At 44.1% G+C, this 14,424-nt stretch overlaps 1 protein-coding gene across 1 annotated transcript in view; it reads right to left on the reverse strand.

Annotated features, from left to right (window-relative positions):
• The window catches only part of FRAS1 (Fraser extracellular matrix complex subunit 1), a 587,299-nt gene that overhangs the window by 342,521 nt on the left and 230,354 nt on the right, over window positions 1–14,424 (reverse strand). The window contains exon 3 of the mRNA XM_075544919.1: window positions 6,898–7,005. Coding sequence (XP_075401034.1) covers window positions 6,898–7,005 — 108 coding nt within the window. The remainder of the gene's footprint in view (window positions 1–6,897; window positions 7,006–14,424) is intronic.

The raw sequence follows: 14,424 nt of genomic DNA on the forward strand, positions 1-14,424 counted from the left end.
TACTTTCAGTATCTGACCATTTCTGATGCTATGCATAAGATTTCAAGCAGCTGACTCCTCTGAAGTAGAAAGCCTATTCCTTCTATGAAACTCTTCTCAGTCTGGAAGCTCTTCCAAAAATTTCACTTTGTGTATCCCTGCTGGCATTTGAAATACCAGTAGCCTGGCTTCTAGCATCAGAGAAACACACACCACACAGTACAACGAAGTAACTGACACGTGAGAGTTACACAAGCTACATTAGCCTAATTTCCAGTAAGAATTACAGTCAAAGAACTTATCTGAGTTTCCGACAGGGAAAGGGTGTAGGGTAGGAAAAGCATGGAGAATAGGAGGCAATCTGAAACTAATTTTCAGATTTGACCTTTAAGCTAATTTCATAAAAATAATGTTTTTCATTTATAAGTGGCTGTAGGGTACTCCTCCCTCAACTTGGGTCTCTTTATTGAATTTCAAGTGGAACACAGCAGAGCTGGTTTGCAGCTAAAAGTAAAGACTTTTATACTATATTTAGGGGCTTAGGGAAATAAAGAAGCAGGGAGCTCTTAGTGAGTAATCCTGCAACCCTCCATGGCTTGATACAATATGGACTGCAAGAAATACACAGGCCTGCTGCCCAGCCATGTGTTGTACTGCAGAGCATCCTCTGTATGGGACAGGCATCCTCAATACAGCTAACACCACACACCTCACCCAAGAGAAGCATAGTCATCCCATTAGGGGTTCATTAATTAAATGTTTGAGCAAGTATTGCAGGCTCCTTTTTCAATGGATAATTTTGTATGGCTTGTGAAGGATATTATAAATATCCAAATGGCCCGTGGTAGAAAAAAACAGGTTCCCCATGCCTGATCTAAAGGAACAATATCACATTAGTAAAGATGATATTTAGTGAACACTGATCGAGTGCTACTTTTGTAAGCATTTATATACACATATATAGTGGATATGTGGATATGTGCATATAAGGAGATGAATTTATTCTCATAACTTTATAAACTATATAAATAAACTTCTGCAGAGGTTTGCAACCAAAGCACTGCCCCAGACTTCAGCGCTCACTGTAAAGGGCACTGTCCTCTATGCAAATGTGCTCTGCAGAAACCCTGAAGAGAAGACTGGTTCTCACAGGACTCGGTTAGACACTCAGTGCTTTCTTTGTATGTCTCTCTTTATCTCAACTCGACTTTTCTGTTTCTCTGCATCTCATGTTCTCCCCCACCCATCCATCTATTATAGACAGATAGATCAATAGATAGACAAATATCTATGCAACTGACATGACTTCCATTTAACTAGATATTCCCAGTTGATCTTTTATCAAAATGTAAGCTCTGAAAGTGTTTTCAAATGTTAAGCAATATAAATATTAAAATCCAAGTTATTATTAACAATATACTTGAGCCAAGTGTCAACGATAATAAACTCATTACCTTTTGTCATGAATTGATGTAAATATACCACAGCCTACATGGCAGGGAGAAACAGGAGGAAAAAAGAAGCAGCAGCAGCAACATGACCTAGTAGGAATTACACTGGGCCATGAACCAAGGCCTAAGGTTCTGGTAGCTATGTCGCTGGTATGGAGTAGATTAAATCGTGTTCCCCAAACATATGTGTTGTAAATCCTAACCGCTACACCTATGGTTACAATCCCTTTTATTTATTTTCATTTTTTTACATTTTATTAGGGGCTCATACAACTCTTATTACAACCCATACAAATACATACATCAATTGTGTAAAGCACATCTGTAAATTCTTTGCCCAATCATTCTCAAAGCATTTGCTCTCCTTTATATGACTTTTATCTACTGTGAGATATGAAAAAGCAGATGAAGCAAGCAAGCAGAGATGAAGATAGATGACATCCCACATGAAGTTCATCAAAGACCAAAACAATAGGAGCTAAAAAGAGATAAGGACCTTCCCTCAGAGAATGCCTTCCCCTGGAGATGGTGCCCTGAGTTAAGATTTCTAGCCCCGTAAATTACGGGAAAATACATTTGTCTATTAAAGAACCCACTTGTGGTTTTTTGGTTGTCGCAACTGAGAACTAAGTCATCTATTGTGCTGAGTCTCTGAGTAAGGGATGACAGCCACTAAAGGCTGTTCCTTGTCTATCAAACAGGAATTTTGACTACATGAGATCTAAAATTTGATCCTTTCTTTGCTTAAACCAATCTAAATGTTCTGCGTTACCCTTACTTAAGTAACATCGGTGGCTTAGTGGTGAAGCACTTGACCGCCAACCAAACGGGCAGAGATGGAAACCCACCAGGCAAGGCAGGAAAGAGATGTTGCAGTCTGCTTCTACACAGTTACAGCCCCAGGACCCATCGGGTAGTTTTACACAGCCATATAGGGTTACTCAGTGGGCTGCTGACTGTAAGATCATCCATAAGAAACCACCAGCTACTCCAGGGGAGAGAAAGATGAGGCTTTCTGCTCCCATGAAGAGTTACAGCCTGGGAACCCTCCAAGGCCAGCTCTACTCTGTCCCACAGGACCACTCTGAGTCGGAATCGACTTGGTGGCAGTGGGTTTGGTTTTTGATAAGGATGCTTTGGTTGTAATGTCAAGCTAACATTGAATTGCTAACTCCCCAGGCAATCTTCAAGAGAAGGGTCAGGCTGTCTGCTCCCCTACAGATGGACTGGCTCGGGAACTCTGCATACAATTGCTACAGGTAGGAATCAGCTCAAGGCAGTCGGTTCAGTTTGGTTATAGGGTTATTATGTCTCTTAATCTAGATTGCAGTGGAATTTTTTGGTGGTTGTTTCCTTCTGTTTTTGGATTTTTTGTACCCTTACATGATCTTAGAATTAAAAAAAATGTTAATGGCTTGATAACTTGATCTAACTTGCTCCTTTTACAGCTGAGAACTCACGTCCTTTAAAACTCATGTGCTCTGATTATATTATTTTCCTGGTGGTCATCATCTACCAATTTACCACCCATTTCCCCATACTCAGTAAATACTTGACATCCGAGGCTCAGTTTCTTTTCTATATTAACTATAGACATCCTTTAAAATGGTATCAGTGTCCATGAAAACGACCAGACCACCAGTCTATCCTAATCCATTCCTGACCAACTCCTTTCTTAGTGACCCTCTGTACAAAGGAACAAAACCATGCCCAGTCCTGAGCCATCCTCAAAATTGTCCTTTAGTTTGGGCCCATCATTGCAACCACTGTGTCCATTCATCGTGCCATGGCCTTCTTGCTTTTCACTGCCCCTTGGCTTCACCAAACATGATAGCCTTCCCCGGGGACTGTTCTCCCTGACAAAATGCCCAAAGCACTTGAGACAGAAGTCTTGACACCCTTACTTCTAAGGAGCATGCTGACTATTCTTTTTCCAGGGCAGATTTGTGTATTCGTTTATTCTTCTGCTGGCCCATGATACTTCCAATATGCTCCACCAGCACTGCAACTCGAATGCAGCAAGTATTCAGCCTTCCTTACTCAATGTCTAACTCTCACATGCATGAGGCAATGGAAAAGATCATGGCTTAGGCCAGGCTCGCCTTCGACCTCAACATGACCTTCTTGCTTGTCAATGCTTTAAAGAGGTCTTGTGCAACAGATTTACCCAAAGCAGAGTGTTGTTTGACTTCCTGGATGCTGTTTCCATGAGCACTGGTGGATCCAAACAACATGAAATCCTAGACAACTGCAATCTTTTCACTGTTTCTCATGATGTTACTCACTGGTCCAGTTGTGGGAAATTCAGCTTTCTTTTTACATAGAGTTGAAGGCTGCAGTCCTTGACCTTCATCAGCAAGTACGTCAAGTCCTCACTTTCAGCAAGCAAGTCTGTGTCATCTTTGTATCACACATTGTTCATAACCCTTCCACCAATTCTGAGGCCGCGTTCTTCTTCATATAATCCAGCTTTGGGGACGATTTGCTCAGTATACAGACTGAATAAATATGGTGAGAATAAAAGCCAGACGCACTCTTTTCCTGGTTTCAAACTAGGCAGTCTTCCCTTGTCCTGTATTCCCTTGATCCATGCACAGGTTCCGCATGAGCAAAATGAAGTGTTCTAAACTTCTTCTAACGGCTTTCTGTAGTCTGTTGTGGTCCATGAAGGACATTAGGGGGAGTTATTCTGAGCAAAAAGAGAAACCATTGGAGAGGTCTAAGGAGAAGACTAACATATGTCTGAAAATTGGATAAGCTCATCCTGGCTACTCTATCAAGTAAAAGAGTAAGAACAGTAACTGAGAAACCAGCAGAGGCTAACTGAGAATTCAGACAAAAGATGGTCCCGGAAGAGCTGGATGGGTTATACACCGAACATGGCATGTAGCTGCACGGGGAGAGCTGAGCCTCAGCCACTGGGTGAACAGTGAGGCCATGTACTGATCAAATTAGCAAGGGACGAAATCTGCAGTCTGGTAAAGAAGGAGGGTCACCATATTTTTCTATAAAGGAGCAGACAGGAAATATCTGAACTACTACAGGTAGTACATAGTTAGACAGCACACCTATTGCTGCAGAATGCATAAACAATAACACATGCCTGTGTTTCCATAAGCACTGAAGGATACTGATACTTAATTTCATATAATTTCCCACCAATACTTTCTTATGTAAATGTAAATGCACACACACACACACGGTATGGTTAAGTTCTGTGTCAACTTGGCTCGGCCAGGATTCTCAGTGCTTTGGACAGAATGTCAGGGTCTGGTGACCTAACATGATCATCCACTCCATAATGGTAGCTGCTGTGAGCGGCGACGCAGTTGTTAAGATCAGGGTGGAGTGCAATGAAAGGGACATTTCCTCAGTGGTGTGCCTTACTCCTGTGTAAGTGGACACTGTACAGAGCGTCTTCACTTCCTGCTGCTCTGGATCCTGCATCTGGCTCCTGGACCTCCAGTTCTCTGAACTTGAACATTGGCTCTCCATATTGCCTGCCAATCCGGTGAACAATCAGAATCCTGCTATCTTACATGCTGACCTAGGATTCATCCGTTTCCATAAGCCATGGCCCTCTTGCTTTGTCTTCCTGCTTCCCTGGTTTATCAGCTCTGACAGCTGCTCGAGCCAAGAAAAACCTAGCTTAGCATCTGACCCACAGACTTGAGCAAAACTGGACTTAACTGCTTCTACGACTGTGTGAGCCACTGTTGTGATATAACTTGCTTGTCTAGAGAACCCAGCCTAACATAATAGACATACACATATTTAGCTCATGGCTGAATGTAAAAACAAGCGGTGGGAGAAGATTTGGTCTGTAGGCCATAGATAGCAAGGCCCTGCTAGAGCACAAGATCCGGTTTCAGCAATATAATCCATTTCATCTCACATTTAATTCAGGGCTGCTTCTGCAACACCACGCTAGTGTAAAAAACAAGAAACAAACAAACCCACTGCCGTCAAATCCATTTTGACTCATAACATCCCATGGGGAGAGAACAGAGCCACTCCCTGCATTTTCTGAGTTTGCCGTGGAACTGTATGGGACCAGAGAGCCTCTCTTTCTTCTGCAGAGCTGCTGGTGGATTCAAACTGCTCACCTTAAGGCTAGTTAGCTGTCCAACCCCTTGGCTCACTAGGCCACCAGAGACCCTTCTCATATGAAAAGGGGAGGGCTTTATCCTAGCAGCATAGAGTCTAACCTAAGTCACTCAGTAAGTCAAACAGCGAACTTTGGGGAGTAAGTACTCACTTCATTTTAAAAGGTCTCCAAAATATGCAACAAAATGTTTTCACATTGAAAAAATTAAAAATCTTTCAAATTTATCAAAATTTGTGATGTGTATATACCCAGCTTCCCGGGAATGCATCCAAAGAAAATTTGGGCAATACTTTCAAAGGTATGCAGGACTTTACCCTGAATGCCAGAAATAAACAGAAGCTTATTAGCATTAAAGGGCACAAGGGATTGAAACTAATTATTTGGGGGCAAGGACAAAAGCCTACAAAAAGAAACCATGCTCGTGAAGTTGACAGGATGATTTTTAAAGAAAATAATTCTTCTCCAAGGAGTTTCGAATGTTCAAATTTAAAGCTTAAGCTTCCCACCTCCCCACCCTCCTCTTTTTAAAAATAGATTCACTTTTTAAAAGAAAAGAGTCAACACCTGGGGAAAAATTATCCTAATAAAATCCTAATAAAATAGAAGTGTAGTCAGGAAGAAAACATGAACATCAGCACGGAATGGAGGAATGATCATTCACAGGCTTGGTCAAATCCAGGGGCATTCCTGAATCGAAGTCTCCTGTGTCCTGGGGTTTCTGTCGGGCAGGTAATACAGTCCAAGGCCCACCAAAGGAGGCTTTTAGAAAAGGCAGCTTCAAGGTGTCCATCTTGGCCTTTCATGCACTCAACACACAAGGTCTGTGGCTAGCAGCAGCAGCTCTGCACCTATTAGACCCGGGAGAAAATCTCTGGCCCATCGTGATTAACATTATAACCAGAGAGCCGTCCCCCTTCAGGAACTCTCCTGTGTGGAGAGTAGAACCGGAGCTCTGTCGGGGGTTCATGGCCATGAACTGGCAGAAACAGAGCAAGCATCTTTGGGCGAGTTCAAACTGCCAACCCTTTAGCTGGTGGCTGCCTACCAAGGACTCCTGTGTAAGTTACTTAAAGTCTCCAACCTTGACGGTCCTTACCTGTAAAGTCATAGGAGATACAGTTGATGATATTCAGTGGGGACATTGCTGAAATCTTTAACCCAGTGCCTGGCCTGGAGTAAATGCTCAATAAGTGGAAATTAAGATATTCTTAGATATGCTACTTTTAGATTCTCTTTAGCATTTCAAAAAAGTTTCCAGTTCAGGGACTGGGCTCCAAAATCAAACACAACTGAGTACAAAAATGCAAAAACCGTCACTGACTTGCCCAATCTCTTTAAAATACAATTAGGAGACCGTACCTTCTCAAAGGCACACTGAGGGTTTCTGCAAACAGCAGGTTTACAGATAACGATATCACCATGGCAACGGCAGTTCTGGCATGAATCGGGCTTCCAAATTGTGGCATCCTGCAAAGAAGCATAAGCTTGGAGTTAAAAACTGATCAGTCAAGGTACAAGCACACAGAAGCAGCCCCATCCGCCGCCCCGCAGCCAGAACAATTAAAAGGCAAAGGAAAGTCACAGGCATGCACGGTACTTGCTGGGCACTGATTAAGCCCCACGGGGCAATAAAAGCAGGATAATCCATTTCATGACAGTCAACCCACGTAGTCAAAGACAAGGGCATGCTGCAGAGAGTTGTCGATAGCCTGAGTAAGAACCTTCGATCGGCCTGAAATCTCGGGAGGACAGCCTTTCCCTGACTTGAAGTTTCTTTGCTGTTAACTAGCAGAGACCATCCAAGCATGTATAAAAGAAAAAGACAATTAAGCCTAACACCAGGGAGCATCGTACAGCAGGAGTTACCACCAAGAACACCCACGATTTCCCTTTCCCGTTCTGTGACACCACACCCTCTTGACTTTCATCAGAAACAAACAAGATCTGAATAAGTAGTTTGTTTGTTTCTTGGGGGGTTGATCGACCAACACACATGTTGCGTGGCTACTACACGCTCAATTGTGTGCTAGGCAAACCTCCGCCACCTGATTTCTCCTCCTGGCCACAACTCATGTCGCAGAGTGGAACTGCCCACCTTATGACATTCCAGGCTGTGACCCTCTGGAAGCAGATCTCCAGGCCTTTCTTCTGAGGCACCCCCAGGTGGGTCTGAATCACGAGTCTTTCAGTGGAACACGTAACTGATTTGTAACTATGGCCCCCATCCCATCCTTAAGAATCTCAGAAATGGTTTTGGACAATTATCATGAGGACGGATATATATATATATATATATATATATTGTTGTTGTTGTTAGGTGCCATTGAGTCGGTTCTGACTCACCGTGACCCTCTGTACAGCAGAACAAGACAACACCACCCAGTCCTGCCCCATGCTCACAACTGTTCTGAAGTTTGAGCTCCCAATTGCAGCCTCTTTGTCAATCCATCCAGTGGAGGGTTCCTGTTTTTTGCTGTCCTTCTACTTTACCAAGCATGATGTCCTTTTCCAGGACTGGTCTCTCCTGACAGTATGTCCAACGTATGTGAGACAAAGTTTCACCATCCGTAATCTCTAAAGAATATCCTGGCTGTACTTCTTCCAAGGCATAGATATTTGATGGCACTATGTTATTTTTCCACAAAATGAAGAAGGAATCTAGGCGTAGTGCAAAGACGCCTTAGACATTTCTGTTTTCATTGCCCGTGATGCGGGATACCCAGTTCAACTGTGCCCACCCGTGAGGTCGCTTTGAGCCCAGGGAGGGTACAGATTCCATCAAGAGCTTTGTGTTTCCTTTAAAAGGCTGCTGAAGACACAAACACACCAAACATGGGAGTAGAATCCAGCCTTCCCAGGTTTTCTGAACCCAAATTCCTTTTGTATGCGGCTTGCATGTCAGCCATACTGTTTGGATAACTTTCGAACACTAAGGCTTGTGGCAATCTGCTCCCATAGGACGACAGGCTTGAAAAAGCTTGTTGCTGGGGGGAGGGGAGGTTCAGCTCTGTCCTGTAGAGTCACCATGTGTTGGAATCGACTCCATAGCAATGGGCTTGGTATCTGACTTTCCGGTTCACGCTATTCTCTGTTTAAACGTATCCAGGAGCTCATCACTTTGCCTGCAATGGGAAACACAAACCCCACAAACTGGTGGTAGCCTCCCCTCTCTGGTATTGGCGGAACTTCCCACCCTCCTGAGACGTTCATTCGTGCACTACAACTTGGTGAGAATGTGTGGGCCGTCATAAACAAAACATAACCAAACACATAGCCACTGGGTCGATTCCCTTTAATGGCAGATCCTGTAGAATTGCTCCATAGGATTTTCTTGGCTATAGCCAGGAGCCTCGGGGTGGTGCGGTGCACTCTGCTAGCTGAAAGGTCAAAGGTTTTAATTCTCCCAGAGGCACCTTGGGGAGGGTGGGGGGGCGGGCCGGTTTGTCAGTCTGCTCCTGAAGGGCCACAGCCTGGCAAACTCATGAGAACACAGTTCCACTCTGTGCATCATAAGTAGCTATGAACTGGCATCGACTTGATGGTAACTGCACTCTTGATGGGAGCAGATCATGGGGTCTTTCCTCTATGGTGCCACCTGAGAGTGTAAATCGCCCAACTTTCCTACCATGTGCACTTCCCTTTGGACTCTCAGCCTCTTAATCTCTGGACCTGTGTCAGGGATTGCCCCTGTCTTCTGACTTCCCCCAGACCATAAACCAGCACTCTTCTTCAAGCTTCAAGCTAAAACAAGAACCATTTCCCAGGTGGTGTAGTGGTTACACACTAGGCTGGTAACTATAAGGTCAGCAGTTCAAAACCACCCCTGATCCTAGGTAAGGGGAGAGCTATCCAGTCTTACTGGGATGCTCTAAGTCCAAATGACTCAATGGCTGTGGTTGGAGTTTAACGGCAGTGAGTTGGGGTTTTTTAATCCTATCCCCCTGACTCCCCCTCAGGGTGAAGCTCTTCACCACTTCCCTGGGGTCCCTGTTCCCTGCCCATGCTATGACCCTTGACTGCATCCCTTTACATTTCTGTCAGCCTTGCAGGAGCAGACCACAAGTCCCTTACAGAGGGACTGTCCATGGCCGGACATAATGTAGACCCTTAATAAGCCCAGAGCTAGCTGTTCGTAAATTGTTTCCTACGTCCACTGCCATCAAGTTGATTCTGACTCATAGTGACCCTGTCAGGGCAGAATAGTACTGCTCCATAGAGTTTCCAAGACTGAAAATCTTTACAGGAGCAGACAGCCTCATCATTCTCCTAAGGAATGGTTGATAGGTTTGAACCACTGACCTTGTAGTTAGCACTCCAATTTAACCTCCTGTGCCACCAAGGCTCCTAGGAGTTGCTTATTGTTGCTAGGTGCTGTGAAGTTGGTTCTGACTCATTGAAACTCTATGTACAACAAAATGAAACACCGCTCAGTTGTCCCACACCATCCTAACAATTGTTCCTATGTTTGAGCCCATTGTTACAGCCGCCGCGTCAATCCATTTTGTCAAAGGCCTTCCCTTTGTTGGCTGCCCCTCTACTTTCCAAGCATGATGTCTTTTTCCAGGCACTGGTCTCTCCTGACATGTCCAAAGTACATGAGACTGAGTCTCACGAAACTTACCTCTAAGGAGCATTCTGGCTGTACGTCTAACAAGGCAGATTTGTTTTTCTTTTGGCCGCTCGTGGTACTTACAATATTCTTCTCCAGCCTCATAATTCAAATGTTTCAGTTCTTCTCTGGTCTTCCTTAGTCAACACCCATCTTTTGCATGCATAGGAGGCCCCTGAAAGCGCCACGGCTGGGGCCAGGCTCATCTTAGTCCTCAAAGTAACATCTTTACTTTGCAGCACTTTAAGGAGGTCTTGTGTGTCAGATTTACTCATGGCAATGTGTCCGTTGATCTCTTGATGCCTGCTTCCATGCGAACTGATTGGGGACCCAAGCAAGACAAAAATCCATGACAACTCCGATCTTTTCTCCATGTATCACAATGTTACTTATTGGTCCAGTGTGTGAGAACTGCTGTTTCATTTACATTGAGTTGATTAATTAAATTTTTAGGTTTGGCGTTTTTCCCCCTCCTTCTTTATAGACTCTCGCCTTTTTTTCTCAGCCAATTGACGTTGTCTTAAATATTTTGCAGGAGAAATAAGAGAGGTTTCTAGATTCCTTGTATTGTCCTCCTGGGAGGGCACTCAGCCAACCAAACACCAGCACATCTGACTTAAGATGGGATGAGCTGGGACGCTGATGGATGTTAGGAACAGATTCTGTCATGCGAAAACGGGCAAAAATCAATACTGAGAGCCACCATGTGCAAAGTTGAGGTCATCTGTTTAAATTGAGAAACGCTAATTCCTAACATTTGAGGGATTGTACTCCAAACCAAGAGACCTCTCCTACGCTATTTAGGAGAGAGAAAATAGATCCAGGTGTGCCCAGGGAGCCCAATGGTACAAATGGTTCATGTGCTTTGCTGCGAGTGAAAGGTCAAGGTTTAAACCCACACAGAAGTGACCCCGAAGGCCAATCTAGCAATCTGCTGGAAAACAAACAAGCCGTTGAAATTATGGAGCACACGCAAAGAAAACAGGCTTGGTTAGATTTCATGGCACAACTATATTCCCAGTGTCAGATTCACAAAAAAATTAGCTTCAATATGAATGAGTGCCACAATCTGGCTTGGAATTCCTGCGGCGTTCTTTCTCTTGACTATTCTAGCACATCTCTCTGAAACCGGCATGCTAGCGACCATCTACTCTTAAGCCAAATGGAGAATAATGACAAGACAGGTGAGTCAAAAAACCAAATTGCATTCCAAAGCAATATCTTTTTCCTGCCGATTTCAAGAAAACAGGATAGAGATTGGATGAAAGGGAAATTTTGTGAAGCCAGCTGATTGCTGGTTATTGGTCATGCAGCTAATGATGATCACTTTTCAAGTAAGATGTGCACATCACAGGAGACGCACGTGGCTTTGCTGGCTCTCCTGGCCTCTGTCATTGTCCCAGAAAGTTGGACTCAGCAGAGGGTTGCAGCTGTGTGCAAATTGTGTCTAGGCAGCACAGCCCCACTGCTTAGCAGATGCGGAGACAGAATGAGAGAAATGGAGTCCTTTTGCCAAGTTGACCAAGCCTTTACAGAACCTGAGAATGCACACTCTAAAGCCAAACTACCGCATGTGAATCCCAGCATCATCATTTACTAACTGTCGAGTCTGTTAACAAACTGAGCCATCTATGTCCTGGGTTCTTCAGCGGCAAAGTAGAGGATGATGTATTTTTTAATTAAACAGTTTCATTGGATAGATTTTACATATCATATGATTTAATAGCTCAATCACAGTGACTAGTACAATCACCTCCACAATTAGTTTCGGAACATTTACTTCTTTCTTTTTGTTGTTGTTGTCATGTGTATCTTTTTTTAAACATTTATTTATCTTTTAAATCTATTATTAATTGGGAGTGAATACATATATCCTATCATTCCACAGTTCAATCACATCAAGCAGTACTGTATGATTGCTACCACAATTCGTTTCCAAACATTCTTTACCTTCCTGGACTCCCTGACATCATCTCCCTTCTGTCCTATGGGTTCATCAATCCTGAGTTTCATATACAGGAAAACTTTTAACACAGCCCCACCCTCAATGACAAGACACTTCTGAGATAAACCCTAATATGAACAAACAAAACAAAAACACAGATAATATTGAAAACCCATTGTCATTAGCTCTCCACTTCCCAACAAACATCTCCACCATTACCTCCCCCTCCCCCCATCTTCCCCCCAACCCCCCAGCAAGAAACCATCAAAGTAGTCACTGTCTCTATAGCCCCACCCATCCTGGATTTCATATGCAGGAAAATGCAAACACTGCACTCTGTTTACTAGCAAGACTATTCACGCCTCTGGCTGGTGGTCAGAGGGGATTCCCTAGAGGCTTAGTCTATGTGTGGGCCCTGCACCGGAAGAGTGCCACATACTTAGTAAAGGGCGAATGCGTGCAGTTTGTTTATTATGGCAAAACACAGACACACAGCAAGACATGTGCCATTTCTATCATTTTTACACGCACAGCTTGAAGAAGATCCACCGTGTTAGGCAGCCACCACCACAGTCCATTTCCAAAGCTCACCCTTCATAGAAACGCACCGTTCCTTAATAACTCTTCCTTCGCCCTCTCACCTGACCCTGCTTTCGGTCTGTGTCACAGGTATTCGGCCAATGCCTCCTAAACAGTCCCTTGTCTCCGAGTAAAACTATTACCTTGTCTCTATCATCTTCTCATTCCAGTCTGCACAGGTGAAAGGTCACAGGCTGAAGAATTACTAATTAAGGACCCGGACACTCAAAAGAACCCCAGTGGGATCGAGGTTACACTCCCAAAGGTCCGTGGTGTAAGCCCACTAGCCACTCCACGGGAGAGAGCTGCGGCAAAGTCCCCGGGGAATGCCAAAGATGGACGTGGGGGCCAGGGCGTGGCACCCCAGCGGACTCTACTGGAAAACACTCATAGAGGTCAGCAGACACACCTGGAACTGCTTGAGGACTTTTTAGTTTTTGCTGTTGGTCTTTCTTTTACTCTTTATTTCTTTGTTTTGTTGTATTAGTTACTGTTGATTTATTTTTTGTTTTTTTTATGTTCTGCTCTGCTTTGTTTTTGTACATATTATTGTCAATTAATGTCTATCTCAACAAAATAGACGGGATGAACAATCCAGAAGAGAGAACAACGGGACCTACAGATCCAGGGGGACACAGGAGAGGGAGAGACGGAGGAAAAGAAGGGGGATGCCAACAAACCCAGGGACAAGGGAAGAGTAAGAAACCTACAATTGATGGCGAGGAGGGCATAGGATGCCTGCAGGGACTCAATCCAGGGTAATGTAGCCTAGAGGAATTACCAAAACCTGAATGAAGGCCAAACATGACTGTGGGATGGGAGGAACGTAAAAGGAAATAGAGGAAAAACTGGGAGGCACAGGATAGCTGTAGAGGTCTATATACAGGCATGTATATATGTAAACACATTTATATACAACGGGAATAGAGCCATGTACATATATATTTATTGATAAAGTATTACAGTACCTATGGACATTGGGCCTCGTCTCAAGTACTCATTCAATGCAAGAACAATCTGTTCTATTAACATGGCACTCTGTGATGTTCACCTTCCCTGAAACAATTGCTGAGGACAAAATGTGTACATAAGCAAATGTGGTGAAGAAAGCTGATGGTGCCCGGCTATCAAAAGATATAGTGTCTGGGGTCTTAAAGGCTTGAAGGTGAACAAGCGGCCATCTAGCTGAGAAGCAACAAAGCCCACATGGAAGAAGCACAAAAGCCTGTGCGATCCTGTGGTGTTGATGGGATCAGGTATCAGGCATCAAAGACCCAAAACAAAACAAACAAAAATCATATCAAAGGGAATGAGGGGGAAGGCGGAGTGGAGAAGAAGGCCCATCAGCAGTCAATTGGACACCCCCCTGTCAGAAGGGCCACAATGAAGAAGAGCCAGTCAGGGTGCAGTATAGCACTGATGAAACACACAACCTTCCACAAGTTCTTTAATGCTTTCTCTCTCTCTCTCTCTCTCTCTCTCTCACACACACACACACACACACACACACACACACTACCATGACCCCAATTCTATTTTACCAATGGTACAAATAAGAGCTCAAAACCCAGGGAATCCAAAACAGATAAACCCCTCAGGACCATAAAGGGAGCAGTGATACTAGGAGGGGAAGGGGGGTTGGAAGGAGGGGAGCTCATCACAATATTTGACATGTGGCCCCCATCCCAGGGGGACGGACAGCAAAAGGGTGGGTAAAGTGGGACAACACTCAGTGTAAAACATGAAGAAAAAA

This window comes from Tenrec ecaudatus, chromosome 3 (assembly GCF_050624435.1).
Source record: "Tenrec ecaudatus isolate mTenEca1 chromosome 3, mTenEca1.hap1, whole genome shotgun sequence".
NCBI classification, from domain to species: Eukaryota; Metazoa; Chordata; class Mammalia; order Afrosoricida; family Tenrecidae; genus Tenrec; species Tenrec ecaudatus.